The sequence below is a fragment of the Engystomops pustulosus genome, chromosome 4 (assembly GCF_040894005.1).
Source record: "Engystomops pustulosus chromosome 4, aEngPut4.maternal, whole genome shotgun sequence".
NCBI lineage: Eukaryota > Metazoa > Chordata > Amphibia > Anura > Leptodactylidae > Engystomops > Engystomops pustulosus.
In genome coordinates this window covers 26,695,098-26,718,075 of record NC_092414.1, presented here as the reverse complement: position 1 = coordinate 26,718,075, position 22,978 = coordinate 26,695,098, and the positions used below count along the sequence as shown (strand labels likewise).

The 22,978-nt window shown below is 40.2% G+C and overlaps 1 protein-coding gene across 2 annotated transcripts; it reads right to left on the bottom strand.

Moving 5' to 3' along the window:
- Positions 1-915: 915 nt before the first annotated feature.
- On the bottom strand, positions 916-22,541 carry LOC140128909 (dynactin subunit 4-like). 2 transcript variants are annotated; one of them, XR_011855179.1, is made up of 3 exons: positions 22,520-22,541; positions 2,229-2,326; positions 916-1,500 (listed from the first exon to the last, which is right to left on the bottom strand). XR_011855179.1 is itself a non-coding variant. In XM_072150603.1 (3 exons), exons 1-3 carry the CDS (start codon positions 22,475-22,477, stop codon positions 1,278-1,280), a joined length of 366 nt encoding a protein of 121 aa, XP_072006704.1. In that variant the 5' UTR covers positions 22,478-22,489; the 3' UTR covers positions 916-1,277. The 2 variants fall into 2 exon arrangements, 1 of the variants encoding a protein (XP_072006704.1); XM_072150603.1 differs by lacking the exon at positions 22,520-22,541 and adding an exon at positions 22,433-22,489.
- Positions 22,542-22,978: the final 437 nt, after the last annotated feature.

Below are 22,978 nucleotides of genomic sequence, written 5' to 3'. Positions count from 1 at the left end.
ATAAACCTTTACAGCACAGACCTCAGCTTCTCCCCCTCTATCCTCTCCTCCTCTTAGATAGGACAGAAACCATCCGACATTTACTTTAAAGACCTAAAAAGCATTCGACAGCATCAAGTGATCAGAACCAAAACCCGAGATCATTTTATACAAGAACCGAGTATTGTAAACTATAAATGTAAACTTTTTTGTTGTTATCGTAAAGGGCAAAGCCGCAAGGTGAATGGGAGTGAGGCTGAAGCATCAGACTACACAGGGTTCGTGTAGTCTGTTACCATGGAGACAATATAAGGTTCAGAAGAAAGTATTTCATCAAGATGATTTACTGGTTCCACAAGCAGGAGGGGCAGAGAATGGAAAGACCTTAGGCAGAGGGATAATATTTTCAGTTTTTAGGGAGCCTTTTACTTTAGCAGTTACTACCTCTCCCTCTTCTCACACATCAATTGTAAAGGACATCTAACATCAAGGATTGTAAACCAAGCACACTAACTTACTGGTGTGTGCCCACTCTGGCAGGATCCGCTCTTATTTTAGCTTCTATGCCCTTGTTTGTACAAAAAAATGATGTTAACACTGCAAATGAACCTGAGGGGCTCTGGGCTCCATAGGTTTTAATAGAGTCTGGAGCCCCTCAGGCTCATTTGCATAATTTTTTAAAGCCTTTTATCATAAAAAACCAAGGGCATAAGAAGCTAAAGGGGGATGGATCCTGCCAGAGGGGGCACACACCAGTGTGTAAGTGCTTGGTGTCCTTGATGGTGGATGTACTTTTAGGCAGGATACCCCCCGAGCCATTAATGTGAGATATCACCAGCCTCTGACCATACGCTTCTCAGTAACAACCTTCTAGAAATAGAAATAATATACGTATATTTAATTTCCATAAATGCTATGCTAGATGTAAATAACTACAAGTATAGTGACCCCTGTAGGCTGCAGATGGAAGTGCAAGCACGAGATTACTGAGGAAGAGGAGGGCAGTGACTTGTCATTAGTTCCCCTGCCCCCGCTTATATGTTGGGGGATCCCCAGTAGATAAATAACAAATACTAATTCCTCATCAGTAATGATACAAGGTCTCCCTATGGTTTCATGCGTCTGTGCCTCTTACTCAGTGTCTTTCCCCCTGGTTAAAGGGATCACAGAGATGACACAACAAGTTATTACCTCCTGGGCACAACCTGTGCACAATCCTCCCAGAACAAGTGCATAAAGCAGCCATTTCTCATGAGCGTGCGGCCCAGTAACCCTTTCCTGCGCAGGAACCCATAACACTAAGGGGCGGCAGGTACCACGGGCCCCAGGTCCAGCTCCACGTGATGACTCAGCCACACGGCCTCAGAGCTGGATTCGGTGTCTTCTGCCGGTCGGATGGGGGTGGGCTGGTTCCTGAAGTCGTGTCTCAGCTTGAAGCTCACAATCACCTTTCCTTTCTCTTGGAGAGGAGTCACCTTGATAAAGACGCCGACTTTATTAGCCTTTCTGAAGGCGACCACGCTGCAGGAGAGATGAAACGGGAGGCAGGAGATTAACCAGGAGGGTGAACGTGCAGTTTAGAAATTGCTGAACGACGTATTCCCAACTTATGAAGGGATGGCATGTCCTAGTATCATCACTACAAGACCAGCCTTTAAGAAAGCGGAGGGAGCAGGACGAGTATTAACTCAAACAGCTATATCTTTTGAACCAGGGCAACTCGAAACACAGTTCTGGTGTCATCTTAAAGGCCAGAATGTTGCCAGAGATATCCACTGTTAAATTTCAGTCAAATATTTTTTTATACCACAATTCTTGACCAACAGTGGATATCTACCCTGTTAAAGGGAGATAATCTCCTATTTAGTACCAGAAGTCCCCCCCCCCCCATCCTGTTAACTGAAAGCAGAATGGAGAAGCTGCAGGGAGACAGAGCTGACAGTATCAGAAGTACTTGCACCCCCTGCATCTGTTACAGTCTCACATTTCATTATTAAAAAAAAGCTTTTCCAAAGTTACCGCCATTTAAAGCACATCTACCACCAGCATGAAGGACTGTATGCAAACGAGCCTAAGGGGATGCAGTCTCCATAGGTGTTTATGCAAATGAGCCCGAGGGGCTCCAGGCTCCATTCAGTCCTGGTGGTAGATGTCCTTTAAGGACAAGCAGAACAGAACTGCTAAATATGGCCTGGTGATGAAAAAGGGTTAAAACCAATGCTCCAATTTATTTTTTGATAGAGACTCACTCCGGGTCATCCTGGAAATTCTGTGGTTCTGCCAGCTCATCATATTCTGCGGTGGCATCTTTGCCAGCAAGGACCAGCTCCTTAGTTGGTACAATCACCTGTTATACAAGGAAAGTGTCAGAGGATTCTCATGTGAGTCACCGATCCTGCAGTCAATGGCGCCGCCCCGTGGATGTAGCAGTGTAGTAGCGTAGGCCTAATAGTAGATTTGATCCTAAACTGTTCTCTACTCAATAGAAAATAAGGGGGGGGGGGGGATTGCTCAGGATATCTGCAGTGTGTATGGAGACCTATGGCCATAATGTGGTGGCAGAACATAGTAATTGGTTGCCAGCCCCTTTAACACTACCACATGGCTGTAGTAATAATTCCAGAATAGTAAATATTCCATAAATACTAATATGCAACATACAAGTGGATGCAGCACAATAACCATAATAACTTCTCATAGAAACAGAGGGTATGAAAATACCCACCACGTGGCACAAAAAAAGGAATTAGTCCTTACCGGTAATTCGGTTTCCATAAGTCCACCATGATGGCCGCCTGGAGGTTGCTTCCCCTTCCTCTGTAGGGACCGGAAATTAACAGCATGAAAAGGCCCCAGCCTCAACCTCCCACCAGTGTTTTACCAAATAACTACACCAGTATAGGTGTCACCTCAATTTCATTTAGTATGTTAATTTCACATACATGGGTAATAATATCAACTTTCTTTCCACAAATGGGAGGGAAAATCTAAGGGCCGTCACGGTGACTAATTCCTTTTTTCCATATCGTCCCCCATGAAGGCCCCCTGGAGACATACCAAATTATGCCCAGTTAGGGAGGGTCCACAGCCTGAAGAACTCTGGAAGCTGAGACGTTCAGTCTATAGTGCCTTACAAATGTGATATTTGTGCTCCATGTGGCAGCTTTACAGATTTCTTCAATAGATGCTCCTCCTCTCTCAGCCCAAGATGTAGATCTAGCCCTAGTAGAATGGGCTGTGACTGAGAGTGGTAGCGGAACACTTAATTTTATAGCATTCCTTGATGGCATCTGTAATCCATCGCCTAATCGTGGCCTTTGAAGCTTTCTTGCCTTTATTTTTTCCTGCAAATTGAATAAATAAATTTAAATCCTTTCTCCAAGTACTGGAAGCTTCAAGATATTTAATCCATAGGATATTTTGGATGATAACAAAACGTTGGCAAAATAATTTCCTGATTCCTATGGAAATAAGAAACAACTTTAGGCAAAAAAAATTGCTGTGAAGCTTAAGCGTAATCCTATCTTCTGTGATTGACAAATAGGGTCCACAGATAGACAAGGCTTGCAACTCACTTAGCCACCAATTCAGTGACATTTTAACTTTTGAGGGAATTACTTACGGCCAATGTAAGTGGTGATGGTTTCTGTGCCATTTTGAAAGGATCCATGATTGCAAAGTCCTTGAGTGATTTTGGCACCAGGCCACACTCTGAATGCATGATGTCATGGTCCCCAGAAGACTCATTGCCGTCCAAACCAAAACAGACTTCTTCTTTTGAAAATTTCTGATCTTTCCAAGTAGCTTGTCCATTTTTTCCTGTGGGAGATTGGAGGTTTGTGTTACAGAATTCAGTGATACCCCTAAAAACTCTTTTATGTAATTTGGGACCAGATCTGATTTTTCTAAAGTTATGATCCAGCCCAGAGATTGTAGCACTTCTATTGTTGTCTCCTTCTGATTTTCCAAGTGGCTTACCGAGTCTCCTATCAGTAGGAAGTCGTCTAGATAGGGGCAGCCAAGACTTACCCAAAGGGTATTGCTGTAAACTGAAAATGAAATTCTTCCCCCGACTGAGATAATACTGCAAACCGTAAGTATTTCTGTGACTCTGGGCGAATAGGCACATGATAATATGCATCCTTGAGATCCAAGGTGCATAAAAGGGTTTTGTAAGATATGAGTGGAGTGGCAGATCTTACCGATTCTATTTTGAATTTGACATATGTTACCCATCTGTTCAGAAATTTCAAATTTGTAATGAGTCCATTTGGTTTTTAAATAAAAAATAAAGGAGAATGCAGGCAGTCCCTGGGTTACATTCAAGATAGGTTCTTTAGGTTTGTTCTTAAGTTGAATTTGTATGCAAGTCGAAACTGTATATTTTATAATTATAGTAACAGACATTTTTTTTTTTTTGCCCCGGTGACAATTAGAGTTTCAAAGTTTTTGCTGTAATGTGACTAAGGATTATCAATAAAGCTTCATTATAGACACCTTACAGCTGATGATCGCAGTCTGGGACTATAGTAACAGAGAGCTTCACCAGAGGTCACAGTGGGCAGAGGGGTCATCCATGCGTCCATAAGTAGGGGACCGCCTGTAATAACCCGTACCTTTTTCTTCTGGATGGACTGGACTGATCATGTTCAGCTTCAACATGCCGGATACTTCCTTCCAAAAGTGACATGATAACCCGTTCGATGATTGCCTGGATAGAATAAACCGATGAGGAGGAGGCGATACAAACTCTACAAAATAACCATTCTTGATTATAGAGAGTACCCACCTGTTTGATGTTATATGTTCCCATTGGGGGAGAAAATTTTTCAATCTTCTCCCCACTCTGGCGTCATTGTCTTTTCTTCTGCTTGTTTGAGAAAATTAAAAGAAAAGGCTTGCCCTTCCCTCCTCTAGATGTATTCCAGAATCCCTGTTTCCAGGTCTATTTTTGAACTTTGGCTGTTCTTTGGTTGATCGGAAGTTACAAAAAGAACTGTTTCTTAGGTTGTTGTCTGGCCTCCAGAAATCCCTTTTTATTTGTCTAGGATTTCATCCAATTATGATCCAAACAGAAAAGTCACCGGAAAATGGAAGGCTACATAACTTCGCCTTAGATCGCACATCTCCAGACCACTGCCTTAGGCTGCATGCACACTGCCGTGAGCCCGCCGCACCGTACCGCTCCCGTAGGGCGCCGCAAGCCCATAGAAGTGTATGGGGGACTTATATCGGCCGTATATACGTCCCCCATACTGTAGTGTGAATGCAGCCTTAGCCAAAGTGCTCTTCTAGTCGCATTTGATAATGCAGCTTCTCTTGCTGAGAAACGAATGGTTTCTGCTGATGCATTTGCTAGAAAAGCCGCAAGTGATTTTAGTAACGGAAAAGAGTCTAAAATTTCTTCTCCAGACGTACCTTCTCTAAGATGATCTTCAAGCTGTCTTAGGCCTCTTCCACACTAGCGTTGCGTTTCACGTCAGGGTGCAATGCGTGAAAAACTGACGTTTTTGCTGCGTTTTTGTTTCATTTTTGTTCACGTTTTTTTGCGTTTTCGGTGCGTTTTTCACGCGAGTTTTTTTAAGTCAATGGGACTTTTTCAAAGGGACCAAGGTTCGGGAATAAAATGTTTTATTTAATTGAAAAATAATGTCTGCTGATAAGTTGCAAACATCTGCGATCTATTCTTCACTGTTCCGCGCGCGTATATTATCTCCCGACAAGTTAGCAGATGTGAAGAACATTGAAGAATAGAATAAAAACAGTGAACACAGTGAACACAGGATCATTTAAGTGAAAAACACAGTGCAGAACACAGTGCAGAATAGATTACAGATGTTCGGCACATCTGCTTACTTGTCGGGAGATACGCGCGGAGCGGTGCGAACAAAATAGCATGTGAAGAACAATATATATGTGTGAAGAAGACATTGCAGATGTATGGAAACATCTGCAATGTGTTCTTTACACACATATATATTGTTCTTCACATGCTATTTTGTTCGCACCGCTCCGCGCGTATCTCCCGACAAGTAAGCAGATGTGCCGAACATCTGTAATCTATTCTGCACTGTGTTCTGCACTGTGTTTTTCACTTAAATGATCCTGTGTTCACTGTGTTCACTGTTTTTATTCTATTCTTCACTGTTCTTCATTGTGTTTTTTTAATTAATTGATCGTTCGCGAGCAGGGGAAATACTGTTATACTGGTCACCTAGCAACCCTTACGTTTAAAACGCATTGCACTCGCATTGCACTTGCAATGTTTGCGAGTGCAATGCGTTTTTGATACGTCCCCATAGACTTGAATGGGGCGTGAAAAATGCGCGTGAATCGCAAAAATAGAGCATGCTGCGATTTTGACGCGCGTGCAAACGAACGCAAGCACGCGCGTGCAAAACAACGCAAATGAAGAAAGACCCATTGAATACAATGGGACAGAGTGCAATGCAAGTTCTGCGCGTGCATTTGTTTTTCACTTAAATGATCCTGTGTTCACTGTGTTCACTGTTTTTATTCTATTCTTCAATGTTCTTCACATCTGCTAACTTGTCGGGAGATAATATACGCGCGCGGAACAGTGAAGAATAGATCGCAGATGTTTGCAACTTATCAGCAGACATTATTTTTCAATTAAATAAAACATTTTATTCCCAAACCTTGGTCCCTTTGAAAAAGTCCCATTGACTTAAAAAAACGCGCGTGAAAAACGCACCGAAAACGCAAAAAAACGCGAACAAAAATGAAACAAAAACGCAGCAAAAACGTCAGTTTTTCACGCATTGCACCCTGACGTGAAACGCAACGCTAGTGTGGAAGAGGCCTTAATCAGAAGAGAAGAGTACGGGACACCGAGGTAGTTGCTACAGGCGGTCCCCTACTTAAGGACACCCGACTTACAGACAACCCATAGTTACAGACGGACCCCTCTGCCCACTGTGACCTCTGGTGAAGCTCTCTGGATGCTTTAAAATAGTCCCAGATTGCAATAATCAGCTTAAAATTGTCTGCAATGAAGCTTTATTGATAATTCATGGTCCTATTACAGCAAAAAAATTGGAAACTCCAATTGTCACTGGGGCAAAAAAAAAAAATTGTCGGGAACTACAATGATAAAATATACAGTTTCGACTTACATACAAATTCAACTTAAGAACAAACCTACAGTCCCTATCTTGTATGTAACCCGGGGACTGCCTGTATATCCATTTTTAGTGTCGCCATTGAGGTTTCCCAAAGCAGACAATTTGATTTCCGATCCATGGCATCTTTTAGCTGAGTGGAATCTTCAAACAGAAGATCAGTTTTCTTGACTACCTTGGCTATAGGAACATCTACCTTAGGTACATTATCCCAGATCTTTGTCTCTTCCGGGTCAAACAATAGGCGGTTTTTAAATTTCTTGGGAATTGTTAAGCGTTTTTCCGAATCCTTCCACTCATCCAGGATAAGATCTTTAAGATTATCAATAATAGGAAAAACTCTAAACTTTTTTCGTCTTAATCCACCAAACAGCTCATCTACTACGGATCTTTCTTCTATTGTGTCTTCAATATTTAAGGTGTCTCTTGACGTCTAGATTAGTCCATCCATATCCTCATTTGGAAATAGGTATGGATTGTTGCATCATCATGTCAAGTTTTATCCATATCTACTTCATAACAAGAAGGTTGTTGATCATCAATATCTATACATACAGGGTTCCCCCTAACTCTCTTATGCGGCGGACTCCTTGAAGCTTTTATCTCGTCACACATAACCACCCATAATTCATCCATAAATTATGGATTTTCTTCTTTCAATATTTTACCTAAACAATCCCAGCACATCAAGTTTTGTGTTACAAATCTGGCAACATTTAGAAGGTGCCTCTTTTGGTTCATCTTTCTCACAATCTTTAGATTTTTCCTTTTCTTTTACAGAGCTATCCTTCTGGAGGAGTAAGGCTGCATTCACACTAACGCAAGGGGGACATATATACGGCCGATATACGTCCCCCATAGACGCCAATGGGCGCGCGGCGCCCTACGGGAGAGGTACGGTGCAGCACACATGTATGCCTATGGAGAGGGGCTGGGGTGAGCAGCGCTCTCCCCCTCCTCTTCTCCCCGTGCGCTGCCGTGTGCCCGCCGTGCTACCGTACGGCGGACAACGTTAGCGTGAATGCAGCCTTATGCTTATTAGAAGCAGACTCCTAATCACAGTGTATAGTGCCAAATGTACACATTGCCATTCAGCTAATCGTCCTACTTACAGAGCCCAGGGTAAGGGCATCTGCGTCATCTCTTACAGCCCGTCTCCTAGGCCGTGACACTGAGGTCTCTGATGTCACTTCCAGCCAAACCGGAAGTAACTTCACGCGCCAAAGAGCGATATGTGCAGACTGCCACGGACCCGATAAGCGAGCCGTATGGCCGCAGACACTGCCTGATGGCAATCTGGGACCTGGAGACCCCAAGAAGAACTCACAAGGAGGCCGGACGAGGAAAGCCCCGGAGGAGCAAGCACAAAGGGGAGGTACCAGATCCTCCTGGAGGAGAGAGAGAGGTTTTACTCTCAACCCTATCCCTGTAGGGAAAGGAAAAACACTGGTGGGAGGTTGAGGCTGGGGCCTTTTAATGCTCTTAATTTCCTGTCCCTAGAGAGGAAGGGGAAGCAACCTCCAGGGGGCCCTCATGGGGGACAATATGGAAAGCATAACACAGCCTCTAAGTTTGAAAAACTATGGGCTCCTTGTCATGATGAACCGGGTCTGGTGTCAGGGACTCTTTTGAGGGATAGGATAGAATTGGGGAAGTAACCTTATTGGATAAATGTAATTGATCTGTATTGCTGATATGTCGGTGCTTACATTCCTCCTTAATTGGTGTTTTTGGTATGTAGCCTTTCACCCTGTGAGGTGGATATAATAACTGCAATGTATGTATATTAAACTGATTGTAAAGACTGGTGGGGGGGTGGGGGGGGGAGTTGTACGTTTCTGTATTTTTGTTATGAAAAACCTTAATAAAAAGGATTGGATTAAAAAAATACATGCAGAAAAGAGTCTACATCTGTACTGCATCTCCAGCAATTATTGGGACCTCGAAAAAATCTTATGTAGTACAAGGAGACACCAGTATCACCTAGACAGCAGATTGTAGTTCTCCTAAATACAACAAGCCAAGAATATTATGGCCATAATATAATTATGGAATATAGCGCTATACACTGCCCATATACATAGCACTAAGTACAGTCTGTATATACTGCTATACACTGCCCATATACATAGCACTAAGTACAGTCTGTATATACTGCTATACACTGCCCATATACATAGCAGTAAGTACAGTCTGTATATACTGCTATACACTGCCCATATACATAGCACTAAGCACAGTCTGTATATACTGCTATACACTGCCCATATACATAGCGCTAAGTACAGTCTGTATATACTGCTATACACTGCCCATATACATAGTGCTAAGTACAGTCTGTATATACTGCTATACACTGCCCATATACATAGCACTAAGTACAGTCTGTATATACTGCTATACACTGCCCACATACATAGCGCTAAGTACAGTCTGTATATACTGCTATACACTGCCCATATACATAGCACTAAGTACAGTCTGTATATACTGCTATACACTGCCCATATACATAGCGCTAACACAGTCTGTATATACTGCTATACACTGCCCATATACATAGCGCTAACACAGTCTGTATATACTGCTATACACTGCCCATATACATAGCGCTAAGTACAGTCTGTATATACTGCTATAAACTGCCCATATACATAGCACTAAGTACAGTCTGTATATACTGCTATACACTGCCCATATACATAGCACTAAGTACAGTCTGTATACACTGCTATACACTGCCCATATACATAGCGCTAAGTACAGTCTGTATATACTGCTATACACTGCCCATATACATAGCACTAAGTACAGTCTGTATATACTGCTATACACTGCCCATATACATAGCAGTAAGTACAGTCTGTATATATTGCTATACACTGCCCATATACATAGCACTAAGTACAGTCTGTATATACTGCTATACACTGCCCATATACATAGAACTAAGTACAGTCTGTATATACTGCTATACACTGCCCATATACATAGCACTAAGTACAGTCTGTATATACTGCTATACACTGCCCATATACATAGCGCTAACTACAGCCTGTATATACTGCTATACACTGCCCATATACATAGCGCTAAGTACAGTCTGTATATACTGCTATACACTGCCCATATACATAGCACTAAGTACAGTCTGTATATACTGCTATACACTGCCCATATACATAGCAGTAAGTACAGTCTGTATATACTGCTATACACTGCCCATATACATAGCAGTTAGTACAGTCTGTATATACTGCTATACACTGCCCATATACATAGCACTAAGCACAGTCTGTATATACTGCTATACACTGCCCATATACATAGCAGTAAGTACAGTCTGTATATACTGCTATACACTGCCCATATACATAGCGCTAAGTACAGTCTGTATATACTGCTATACACTGCCCATATAAATAGCACTAAGTACAGTATGTATATACTGCTATACACTGCACATATACATAGCACTAAATACAGTCTGTATATACTGCTATACAAAGCCCATATACATAGCGCTAAGCAAAGTCTGTATATACTGCTATACACTGCCCATGTACATAGCACTAAATACAGTCTGTATATACTGCTATACACTGCCCATATACATAGCAGTAAGTACAGTCTGTATATACTGCTATACACTGCCCATATACATAGCAGTTAGTACAGTCTGTATATACTGCTATACACTGCCCATATACATAGCACTAAGTACAGTCTGTATATACTGCTATACACTGCCCATATACATAGCACTAAGCACAGTCTGTATATACTGCTATACACTGCCCATATACATAGCAGTAAGTACAGTCTGTATATACTGCTATACACTGCCCATATACATAGCGCTAAGTACAGTATGTATATACTGCTATACACTGCACATATACATAGCACTAAATACAGTCTGTATATACTGCTATACACTGCCCATATACATAGCGCTAAGCAAAGTCTGTATATACTGCTATACACTGCCCATATACATAGCGCTAAGTACAGTCTGTATATACTGCTATACACTGCCCATATACATAGCGCTAAGCAAAGTCTGTATATACTGCTGCAAACTGTCCATATACATAGCGCTAAGTACAGTCTGTATATACTGCTATACACTACCCATATACATAGCGCTAAATACAGTCTGTATATACTGCTATACACTGCCCATATACATAGCAGTAAGTACAGTCTGTATATACTGCTATACACTGCCCATATACATAGCAGTTAGTACAGTCTGTATATACTGCTATACACTGCCCATATACATAGCACTAAGCACAGTCTGTATATACTGCTATACACTGCCCATATACATAGCAGTAAGTACAGTCTGTATATACTGCTATACACTGCCCATATACATAGCACTAAGTACAGTCTGTATATACTGCTATACACTGCTCATGTACATAGCACTAAATACAGTCTGTATATACTGCTATACACTGCCCATATACATAGCAGTAAGTACAGTCTGTATATACTGCTATACACTGCCCATATACATAGCAGTTAGTACAGTCTGTATATACTGCTATACACTGCCCATATACATAGCACTAAGCACAGTCTGTATATACTGCTATACACTGCCCATATACATAGCAGTAAGTACAGTCTGTATATACTGCTATACACTGCCCATATACATAGCAGTTAGTACAGTCTGTATATACTGCTATACACTGCCCATATACATAGCACTAAGCACAGTCTGTATATACTGCTATACACTGCCCATATACATAGCAGTAAGTACAGTATGTATATACTGCTATACACTGCCCATATACATAGCACTAAGTACAGTCTGTATATACTGCTATACACTGCCCATATACATAGCACTAAGTACAGTCTGTATATACTGTTATACACTGCCCATATACATAGCGCTAACACAGTCTGTATATACTGCTATACACTGCCCATATACATAGCGCTAACACAGTCTGTATATACTGCTATACACTGCCCATATACATAGCGCTAAGTACAGTCTGTATATACTGCTATACACTGCCCATATACATAGCACTAAGTACAGTCTGTATATACTGCTATACACTGCCCATATACATAGCACTAAGTACAGTCTGTATACACTGCTATACACTGCCCATATACATAGCGCTAAGTACAGTCTGTATATACTGCTATACACTGCCCATATACATAGCACTAAGTACAGTCTGTATATACTGCTATACACTGCCCATATACATAGCAGTAAGTACAGTCTGTATATATTGCTATACACTGCCCATATACATAGCACTAAGTACAGTCTGTATATACTGCTATACACTGCCCATATACATACAACTAAGTACAGTCTGTATATACTGCTATACACTGCCCATATACATAGCACTAAGTACAGTCTGTATATACTGCTATACACTGCCCATATACATAGCGCTAACTACAGCCTGTATATACTGCTATACACTGCCCATATACATAGCGCTAAGTACAGTCTGTATATACTGCTATACACTGCCCATATACATAGCACTAAGTACAGTCTGTATATACTGCTATACACTGCCCATATAAATAGCGCTAAGTACAGTCTGTATATACTGCTATACACTGCCCATATACATAGCACTAAGTACAGTCTGTATATACTGCTATACACTGCCCATATACATAGCACTAAGTACAGTCTGTATATACTGCTATACACTGCCCATATACATAGCGCTAACACAGTCTGTATATACTGCTATACACTGCCCATATACATAGCGCTAACACAGTCTGTATATACTGCTATACACTGCCCATATACATAGCGCTAAGTACAGTCTGTATATACTGCTATACACTGCCCATATACATAGCACTAAGTACAGTCTGTATATACTGCTATACACTGCCCATATACATAGCACTAAGTACAGTCTGTATACACTGCTATACACTGCCCATATACATAGCGCTAAGTACAGTCTGTATATACTGCTATACACTGCCCATATACATAGCACTAAGTACAGTCTGTATATACTGCTATACACTGCCCATATACATAGCAGTAAGTACAGTCTGTATATATTGCTATACACTGCCCATATACATAGCACTAAGTACAGTCTGTATATACTGCTATACACTGCCCATATACATAGAACTAAGTACAGTCTGTATATACTGCTATACACTGCCCATATACATAGCACTAAGTACAGTCTGTATATACTGCTATACACTGCCCATATACATAGCGCTAACTACAGCCTGTATATACTGCTATACACTGCCCATATACATAGCGCTAAGTACAGTCTGTATATACTGCTATAAACTGCCCATATACATAGCACTAAATACAGTCTGTATATACTGCTATACACTGCCCATATACATAGCAGTAAGTACAGTCTGTATATACTGCCCATATACATAGCAGTTAGTACAGTCTGTATATACTGCTATACACTGCCCATATACATAGCACTAAGCACAGTCTGTATATACTGCTATACACTGCCCATATACATAGCAGTAAGTACAGTCTGTATATACTGCCCATATACATAGCAGTTAGTACAGTCTGTATATACTGCTATACACTGCCCATATACATAGCACTAAGCACAGTCTGTATATACTGCTATACACTGCCCATATACATAGCAGTAAGTACAGTCTGTATATACTGCTATACACTGCCCATATACATAGCGCTAAGTACAGTCTGTATATACTGCTATACACTGCCCATATAAATAGCACTAAGTACAGTATGTATATACTGCTATACACTGCACATATACATAGCACTAAATACAGTCTGTATATACTGCTATACACAGCCCATATACATAGCGCTAAGCAAAGTCTGTATATACTGCTATACACTGCCCATGTACATAGCACTAAATACAGTCTGTATATACTGCTATACACTGCCCATATACATAGCAGTAAGTACAGTCTGTATATACTGCTATACACTGCCCATATACATAGCAGTTAGTACAGTCTGTATATACTGCTATACACTGCCCATATACATAGCACTAAGTACAGTCTGTATATACTGCTATACACTGCCCATATACATAGCACTAAGCACAGTCTGTATATACTGCTATACACTGCCCATATACATAGCAGTAAGTACAGTCTGTATATACTGCTATACACTGCCCATATACATAGCGCTAAGTACAGTCTGTATATACTGCTATACACTGCCCATATAAATAGCACTAAGTACAGTATGTATATACTGCTATACACTACCCATATACATAGCGCTAAATACAGTCTGTATATACTGCTATACACTGCCCATATACATAGCGCTAAGCAAAGTCTGTATATACTGCTATACACTGCCCATATACATAGCGCTAAGTACAGTCTGTATATACTGCTATACACTGCCCATATACATAGCGCTAAGCAAAGTCTGTATATACTGCTGCAAACTGCACATATACATAGCACTAAGTACAGTCTGTATATACTACTATACACTGCCCATATACATAGCAGTAAGTACAGTCTGTATATACTGCTATACACTGCCCATATACATAGCACTAAGTACAGTCTGTATATACTGCTATACACTGCCCATATACATAGCACTAAGCACAGTCTGTATATACTGCTATACACTGCCCATATACATAGCACTACGTACAGTCTGTATATACTGCTGCAAACTGTCCATATACATAGCGCTAAGTACAGTCTGTATATACTGCTATACACTGCCCATATACATAGCAGTAAGTACAGTCTGTATATACTGCTATACACTGCCCATATACATAGCACTAAGTACAGTCTGTATATACTGCTATACACTGCCCATATACATAGCACTAAGCACAGTCTGTATATACTGCTATACACTGCCCATATACATAGCACTAAGCACAGTCTGTATATACTGCTATACACTGCCCATATACATAGCACTAAGTACAGTCTGTATATACTGCTATACACTGCCCATATACATAGCACTAAGTATAGCCTGTATATACTGCTATACACTGCCCATATACATAGCGCTAAGTACAGTCTGTATATACTGCTATACACTGCCCATATACATAGCACTAAGTACAGTCTGTATATACTGCTATACACTGCCCATATACATAGAACTAAGTACAGTCTGTATATCTGTATATACTGCTATACACTGCCCATATACATAGCAGTAAGTACAGTCTGTATATACTGCTATACACTGCCCATATACATAGCGCTAAGCACAGTCTGTATATACTGCTATACACTGCCCATATACATAGCGCTAAGCACAGTCTGTATATACTGCAATACACTGCCCATATACATAGCACTAAGTACAGTCTGTATATACTGCTATACACTGCCCATATACATAGCACTAAGCACAGTCTGTATATACTGCTATACACTGCCCATATACATAGCAGTAAGTACAGTCTGTATATACTGCTATACACTGCCCATATACGTAGCAGTAAGTAGTCTGTATATACTGCTATACACTGCCCATATACATAGCAGTAAGTACAGTCTGTATGTACTGCTATACACTGCCCATATACGTAGCAGTAAGTACAGTCTGTATATACTGCTATACACTGCCCATATACATAGCACTAAGTACAGTCTGTATATACTGCTATACACTGCCCATATACATAGCACTAAGTACAGTCTGTATATACTGCTATACACTGCCCATATACATAGCACTAAGAACAGTCTGTATATACTGCTATACACTGCCCATATACATAGCAGTAAGTACAATCTGTATATACTACTATACACTGTCCATATACATAGCGCTAAGCACAGTCTGTATATACTCCTATACACTGCCCATATACATAACACTAAGTACAGTCTGTATATACTGCTATACACTGCCCATATACATAGCACTAAGCACAGTCTGTATATACTGCTATACACTGCCCATATACATAGCACTAAGCACAGTCTGTATATACTGCTATACACTGCCAATATACATAGCAGTTAGTACAGTCTGTATATACTGCTATACACTGCCCATATACATAGCAGTAAGTACAGTCTGTATATACTGCTATACACTGCCCATATACATAGCAGTAAGTACAGTCTGTATATACTGCTATACACTGCCCATATACATAGCACTAAGTACAGTCTGTATATATTGCTATACACAGCCCATATACATAGCAGTAAGTACAGTCTGTATATACTGCTATACACTGCCCATATACGTAGCAGTAAGTAGTCTGTATATACTGCTATACACTGCCCATATACATAGCACTAAGTACAGTCTGTATATACTGCTATACACTGCCCATATACATAGCAGTAAGTACAGTCTGTATATACTGCTATACACTGCCCATCTACATAGCGCTAAGTACAGTCTGTATATACTGCTATACACTGCCCATATGCATAGCACTAAGTACAGTCTGTATATACTGCTATACACTGCCCATATACAAAGCACTCTGTACAGTCTGCATATACTGCTATACACTGCCCATATACGTAGCAGTAATTACAGTCTGTATATACTGCTATACACTGTCCATATACATAGCAGTAAGTACAGTCTGTATATACTGCTATTCACTGCCCATATACATAGCAGTAAGTACAGTCTGTATATACTGCTATACACTGTCCATATACATAGCACTAAGCACAGTCTGTATATACTGCTATACATTGCCCATATACATAGCACTAAGTACAGTCTGCATATACTGCTATACACTGCCCATATACATAGTAGTAAGTACAGTCTATATATACTGCTATACACTGCCCATATACATAGCACTAAGTACAGTCTGTATATACTGCTATACACTGCCCATATACATAGCACTAAGTACAGTCTGTATATACTGCTATACGCTGCCCATATACATAGCACTAAGAACAGTCTGTATATACTGCTATACACTGCCCATATACATAGCAGTAAGTACAGTCTGTATATACTGCTATACACTGCCCATATACATAGCACTAAGTACAGTCTGTATATACTGCTATACACTGCCCATATACATAGCAGTAAGTACAGTCTGTATATACTGCTATACACTGCCCATATACGTAACACTAAGTACAGTCTGTATATACTGCTATACACTGCCCATATACATAGCAGTAAGTACAGTCTGTATATACTGCTATTCACTGCCCATATACATAGCACTAAGTACAGTCTGTATATATTGCTATACACAGCCCATATACATAGCAGTAAGTACAGTCTGTATATATTGCTATACACTGCCCATATACATAGCACTAAGTACAGTCTGTATATATTGCTATACACAGCCCATATACATAGCAGTAAGTACAGTCTGTATATACTGCTATTCACTGCCCATATACATAGCAGTAAGTACAGTCTGTATATACTGCTATACACTGCCCATATACATAGCAGTAAGAACAGTCTGTATATACTGCTATACACTGCCCATATACATAGCAGTAAGTACAGTCTGTATATACTGCTATACACTGCCCATATACATAGCACTAAGTACAGTCTGTATATACTGCTATACACTGCCCATATACATAGCAGTAAGTACAGTCTGTGTATACTGCTATACACTGCCCATATACGTAGCAGTAAGTAGTCTGTATATACTGCTATACACTGCCCATATACATAGCGCTAATTACAGTCTGTATATACTGCTATACACTGCCCATATACATAGCGCTAAGTACAGTCTGTATATACTGCTATACACTGCCCATATACATAGCACTAAGTACAGTCTGTATAAACTGCTATACACTGCCCATATACAAAGCGCTAAGTACAGTCTGTATATACTGCTATACACTGCCCGTATGCATAGCACTAAGTACAGTCTGTATATACTGCTATACACAACCCATATACATAGCACTCAGTACAGTCTGCATATACTGCTATACACTGCCCATATACATAGCAGTAAGTACAGTCTGTATATACTGCTATACACTGCCCATATACATAGCAGTAAGTACAGTCTGTATATACTGCTATACACTGCCCATATACATAGCAGTAAGTACAGTCTGTATATACTGCTATACACTGCCCATATACATAGCAGTAAGTACAGTCTGTATATACTGCTATACACTGCCCATATACATAGCACTAAGTACAGTCTCTATATACTGCTATACACTGCCCATATACATAGCACTAAGCACAGTCTGTATATACTGCTATACACTGCCCATATACGTAGCAGTAAGTAGTCTGTATATACTGCTATACACTGCCCATATACATAGTAGTAAGTACAGTCTATAAATACTGCTATACACTGCCCATATACATAGCACTAAGTACAGTCTGTATATACTGCTATACACTGCCCATATACATAGCAGTAAGTACAGTCTGTATATACTGCTATACACTGCCCATATACATAGCGCTAAGCACAGTCTGTATATACTCCTATACACTGCCCATATACATAACACTAAGTACAGTCTGTATATACTGCTATACACTGCCCATATACATAGCACTAAGCACAGTCTGTATATACTGCTATACACTGCCCATATACATAGCAGTTAGTACAGTCTGTATATACTGCTATACACTGCCCATATACATAGCAGTAAGTACAGTCTGTATATACTGCTATACACTGCCCATATACATAGCAGTAAGTACAGTCTGTATATACTGCTATACACTGCCCATATACATAGAACTAAGTACAGTCTGTATATACTGCTATACACTGACCATATACATAGCACTAAGTACAGTCTGTATATACTGCTATACACTGCCCATATACATAGCAGTAAGTACAGTCTGTATATACTGCTATACACTGCCCATATACATAGCACTAAGTACAGTCTGTATATATTGCTATACACAGCCCATATACATAGTAGTAAGTACAGTCTGTATATACTGCTATACACTGCCCATATACATAGCAGTAAGTACAGTCTGTATATACTGCTATACACTGCCCATATACATAGCGCTAAGTACAGTCTGTATATACTGCTATACACTGCCCATATGCATAGCACTAAGTACAGTCTGTATATACTGCAATACACTGCCCATATACAAAGCACTCTGTACAGTCTGCATATACTGCTATACACTGCCCATATACGTAGCAGTAAGTAGTCTGTATATACTGCTATACACTGCCCATATACATAGCACTAAGAACAGTCTGTATATACTGCTATACACTGCCCATATACACAGTGCTATGTACAGTCTGTATATACTGCTATACACTGCCCATATACATAGCAGTAAGTACAGTCTGTATATACTGCTATACACTGCCCATATACATAGCAGTACGTACAGTCTGTATATACTGCTATACAATGCCCATATACATAGCACTAAGTACAGTCTGTATACACTGCTATACACTGCCCATATACATAGCAGTAAGAACAGTCTGTATATACTGCTATACACTGTCCATATACATAGCACTAAGCACAGTCTGTATATACTGCTATACATTGCCCATATACATAGTAGTAAGTACAGTCTATATATACTGCTATACACTGCCCATATACATAGCACTAAGTACAGTCTGTATATACTGCTATACACTGCCCATATACATAGCACTAAGTACAGTCTGTATATACTGCTATACACTGCCCATATACATAGCACTAAGTACAGTCTGTATATGCTGCTATACACTGCCCATATACATAGCGCTAAGTACAGTGTGTTTATACTGCTATACACTGCCCATATACATAGCACTAAGTACAGTCTGTATATACTGCTATACGCTGCCCATATACATAGCACTAAGTACAGTCTATATATACTGCTATACACTGCCCATATACATAGCACTAAGCACAGTCTGTATATACTGCTATACACTGCCCATATACATAGCACTAAGCACAGTCTGTATATACTGCTATACACTGCCCATATACATAGCAGTAAGTACATTCTGTATATACTGCTATACACTGCCCATATACATAGCAGTAAGTACAGTCTGTATATACTGCTATACACTGCCCATATACATAGCACTAAGTACAGTCTGTATATACTGCTATACACTGCCCATATACATAGCAGTAAGTACAGTCTGTATATACTGCTATACACTGCCCATATACGTAGCAGTAAGTAGTCTGTATATACTGCTATACACTGCCTATATACATAGCGCTAAGTACAGTCTGTATATACTGCTATACACTGCCCATATACATAGCGCTAAGTACAGTCTGTATATACTGCTATACACTGCCCATATACATAGCACTAAGTACAGTCTGTATATACTGCTATACACTGCCCATATACATAGCACTAAGTACAGTCTGTATATACTGCTATACACTGCACATATACATAGCACTAAGTACAGTCTGTATATACTGCTATACACTGCCCGTATGCATAGCACTAAGTACAGTCTGTATATACTGCTATACACTGCCCATATACAAAGCACTCTGTACAGTCTGTATATACTGCTACACACTGCCCATATACATAGCAGTAAGTACAGTCTGTATATACTGCTATACACTGCCCATATACATAGCAGTAAGTACAGTCTGTATATACTGCTACACACTGCCCATATACATAGCAGTAAGTACAGTCTGTATATACTGCTATACACTGCCCATATACATAGCAGTAAGTACAGTCTGTATATACTGCTATACACTGCCCATATACATAGCAGTAAGTACAGTCTGTATATACTGCTATACACTGCCCATATACGTAGCAGTAAGTAGTCTGTATATACTGCTATACACTGCCCATATACATAGTAGTAAGTACAGTCTATATATACTGCTATACACTGCCCATATACATAGCAGTAAGTACAGTCTGTATATACTGCTATACACTGCCAATATACATATTGCTAAGTACAGTCTGTATATACTACTATACACTGCCCATATACATAGCGCTAAGCACAGTCTGTATATACTCCTATACACTGCCCATATACATAACACTAAGTACAGTCTGTATATACTGCTATACACTGCCCATATACATAGCACTAAGCACAGTCTGTATATACTGCTATACACTGCCCATATACATAGCAGTTAGTACAGTCTGTATATACTGCTATACACTGCCCATATACATAGCAGTAAGTACAGTCTGTATATACTGCTATACACTGCCCATATACATAGCACTAAGTACAGTCTGTATATACTGCTATACACTGCCCATATACATAGCACTAAGTACAGTCTGTATATACTGCTATACACTGACCATATACATAGCACTAAGTAAAGTCTGTATATACTGCTATACACTGCCCATATACATAGCAGTAAGTACAGTCTGTATATACTGCTATACACTGCCCATATACATATTGCTAAGTACAGTCTGTATATACTACTATACACTGCCCATATACATAGCGCTAAGCACAGTCTGTATATACTCCTATACACTGCCCATATACATAACACTAAGTACAGTCTGTATATACTGCTATACACTGCCCATATACATAGCACTAAGCACAGTCTGTATATACTGCTATACACTGCCCATATACATAGCAGTAAGTACAGTCTGTATATACTGCTATACACTGCCCATATACATAGCACTAAGTACAGTCTGTATATACTGCTATACACTGACCATATACATAGCACTAAGTACAGTCTGTATATACTGCTATACACTGCCCATATACATAGCAGTAAGTACAGTCTGTATATACTGCTATACACTGCCCATATACATATTGCTAAGTACAGTCTGTATATACTGCCCATATACATAGCACTAAGTACAGTCTGTATATACTGCTATACACTGCCCATATACATAGCACTAAGTACAGTCTGTATATACTCCTATACACTGCCCATATACATAGCACTAAGCAGTCTGTATATACTGCTATACACTGCCCATATACATAGCAGTAAGTACAGTCTGTATATACTGCTATACACTGCCCATATACATAGCAGTAAGTACAGTCTGTATATACTGCTATACACTGCCCATATACATAGCAGTAAGTACAGTCTGTATATACTGCTATACACTGCCCCTATACATAGTGCTAAATACAGTTTGTATATACTGATATACACTGCCCATATACATAGCAGTAAGTACAGTCTGTATATACAGCTACACACTGCACATATATATAGCAGTTAGTACAGTCTGTATATACTGCTATACACTCTCCATATAAATAGCAGTAAGTACAGTCTGTATATACCGCTAAATACAGCAATGTGCACACAGTGAATATATCAGCAGCCATGGCCCACGCTCCTATAAGCGCCACCATTTTCCAGTCCCTCACGTGACCACATGCAGATGCTCCGCCCACGCGTTCTACCTTGTGACGTCAGACAGAGCAGCCGTTAGTAGAGGAGGAGCAACAGCCAGGAGGGAGCACACGGTACCAGATCCTAAAGAGGAGGAGCTACAGCTAGAAGGGGAGCGGCCAATAGCCTAAAGAGGAGGAGCTACAGGCTGATGGAACCACCCGACCGCCCATAGGTAGGGAGATGGTAATTTAGGCAGAGGCGCCATCTAGTGGTCGCTGTGTAGTAAGCATGGGATGAGCTCCCGGGGTCTTGTATCAGGTACATTACATGCTGTGACATCCTGAGGGAGATTTATCTGCCTCCTCCCTGCTCTAATATCTGCCAGAATCACATTTAGTTCCTATTACAGTCATATTCGGAGGGTCCTATAGGGGGCGATGTATATAATGTAGTGTAGGTGGGAGGAGATAAAATCTGTAGGCCGCTCAGTG

What these genes read in the sequence shown, in the direction of transcription:
- LOC140128909 (XM_072150603.1), bottom strand. Translation starts at nt 22,477, where the DNA reads ATGGCTGCTGATATATTCACTGTGTGCACATTGCTGTATTTAGCG. An exon ending in GCACATTGCTGTATTTAGCG is followed by an intron (nt 2,327 to 22,432) that starts GTATATACAGAC and finishes CTTGTATAACAG; the next exon opens with GTGATTGTACCAACTAAGGA. An exon ending in AATTTCCAGGATGACCCGGA is followed by an intron (nt 1,501 to 2,228) that starts GTGAGTCTCTAT and finishes TCTCTCCTGCAG; the next exon opens with CGTGGTCGCCTTCAGAAAGG.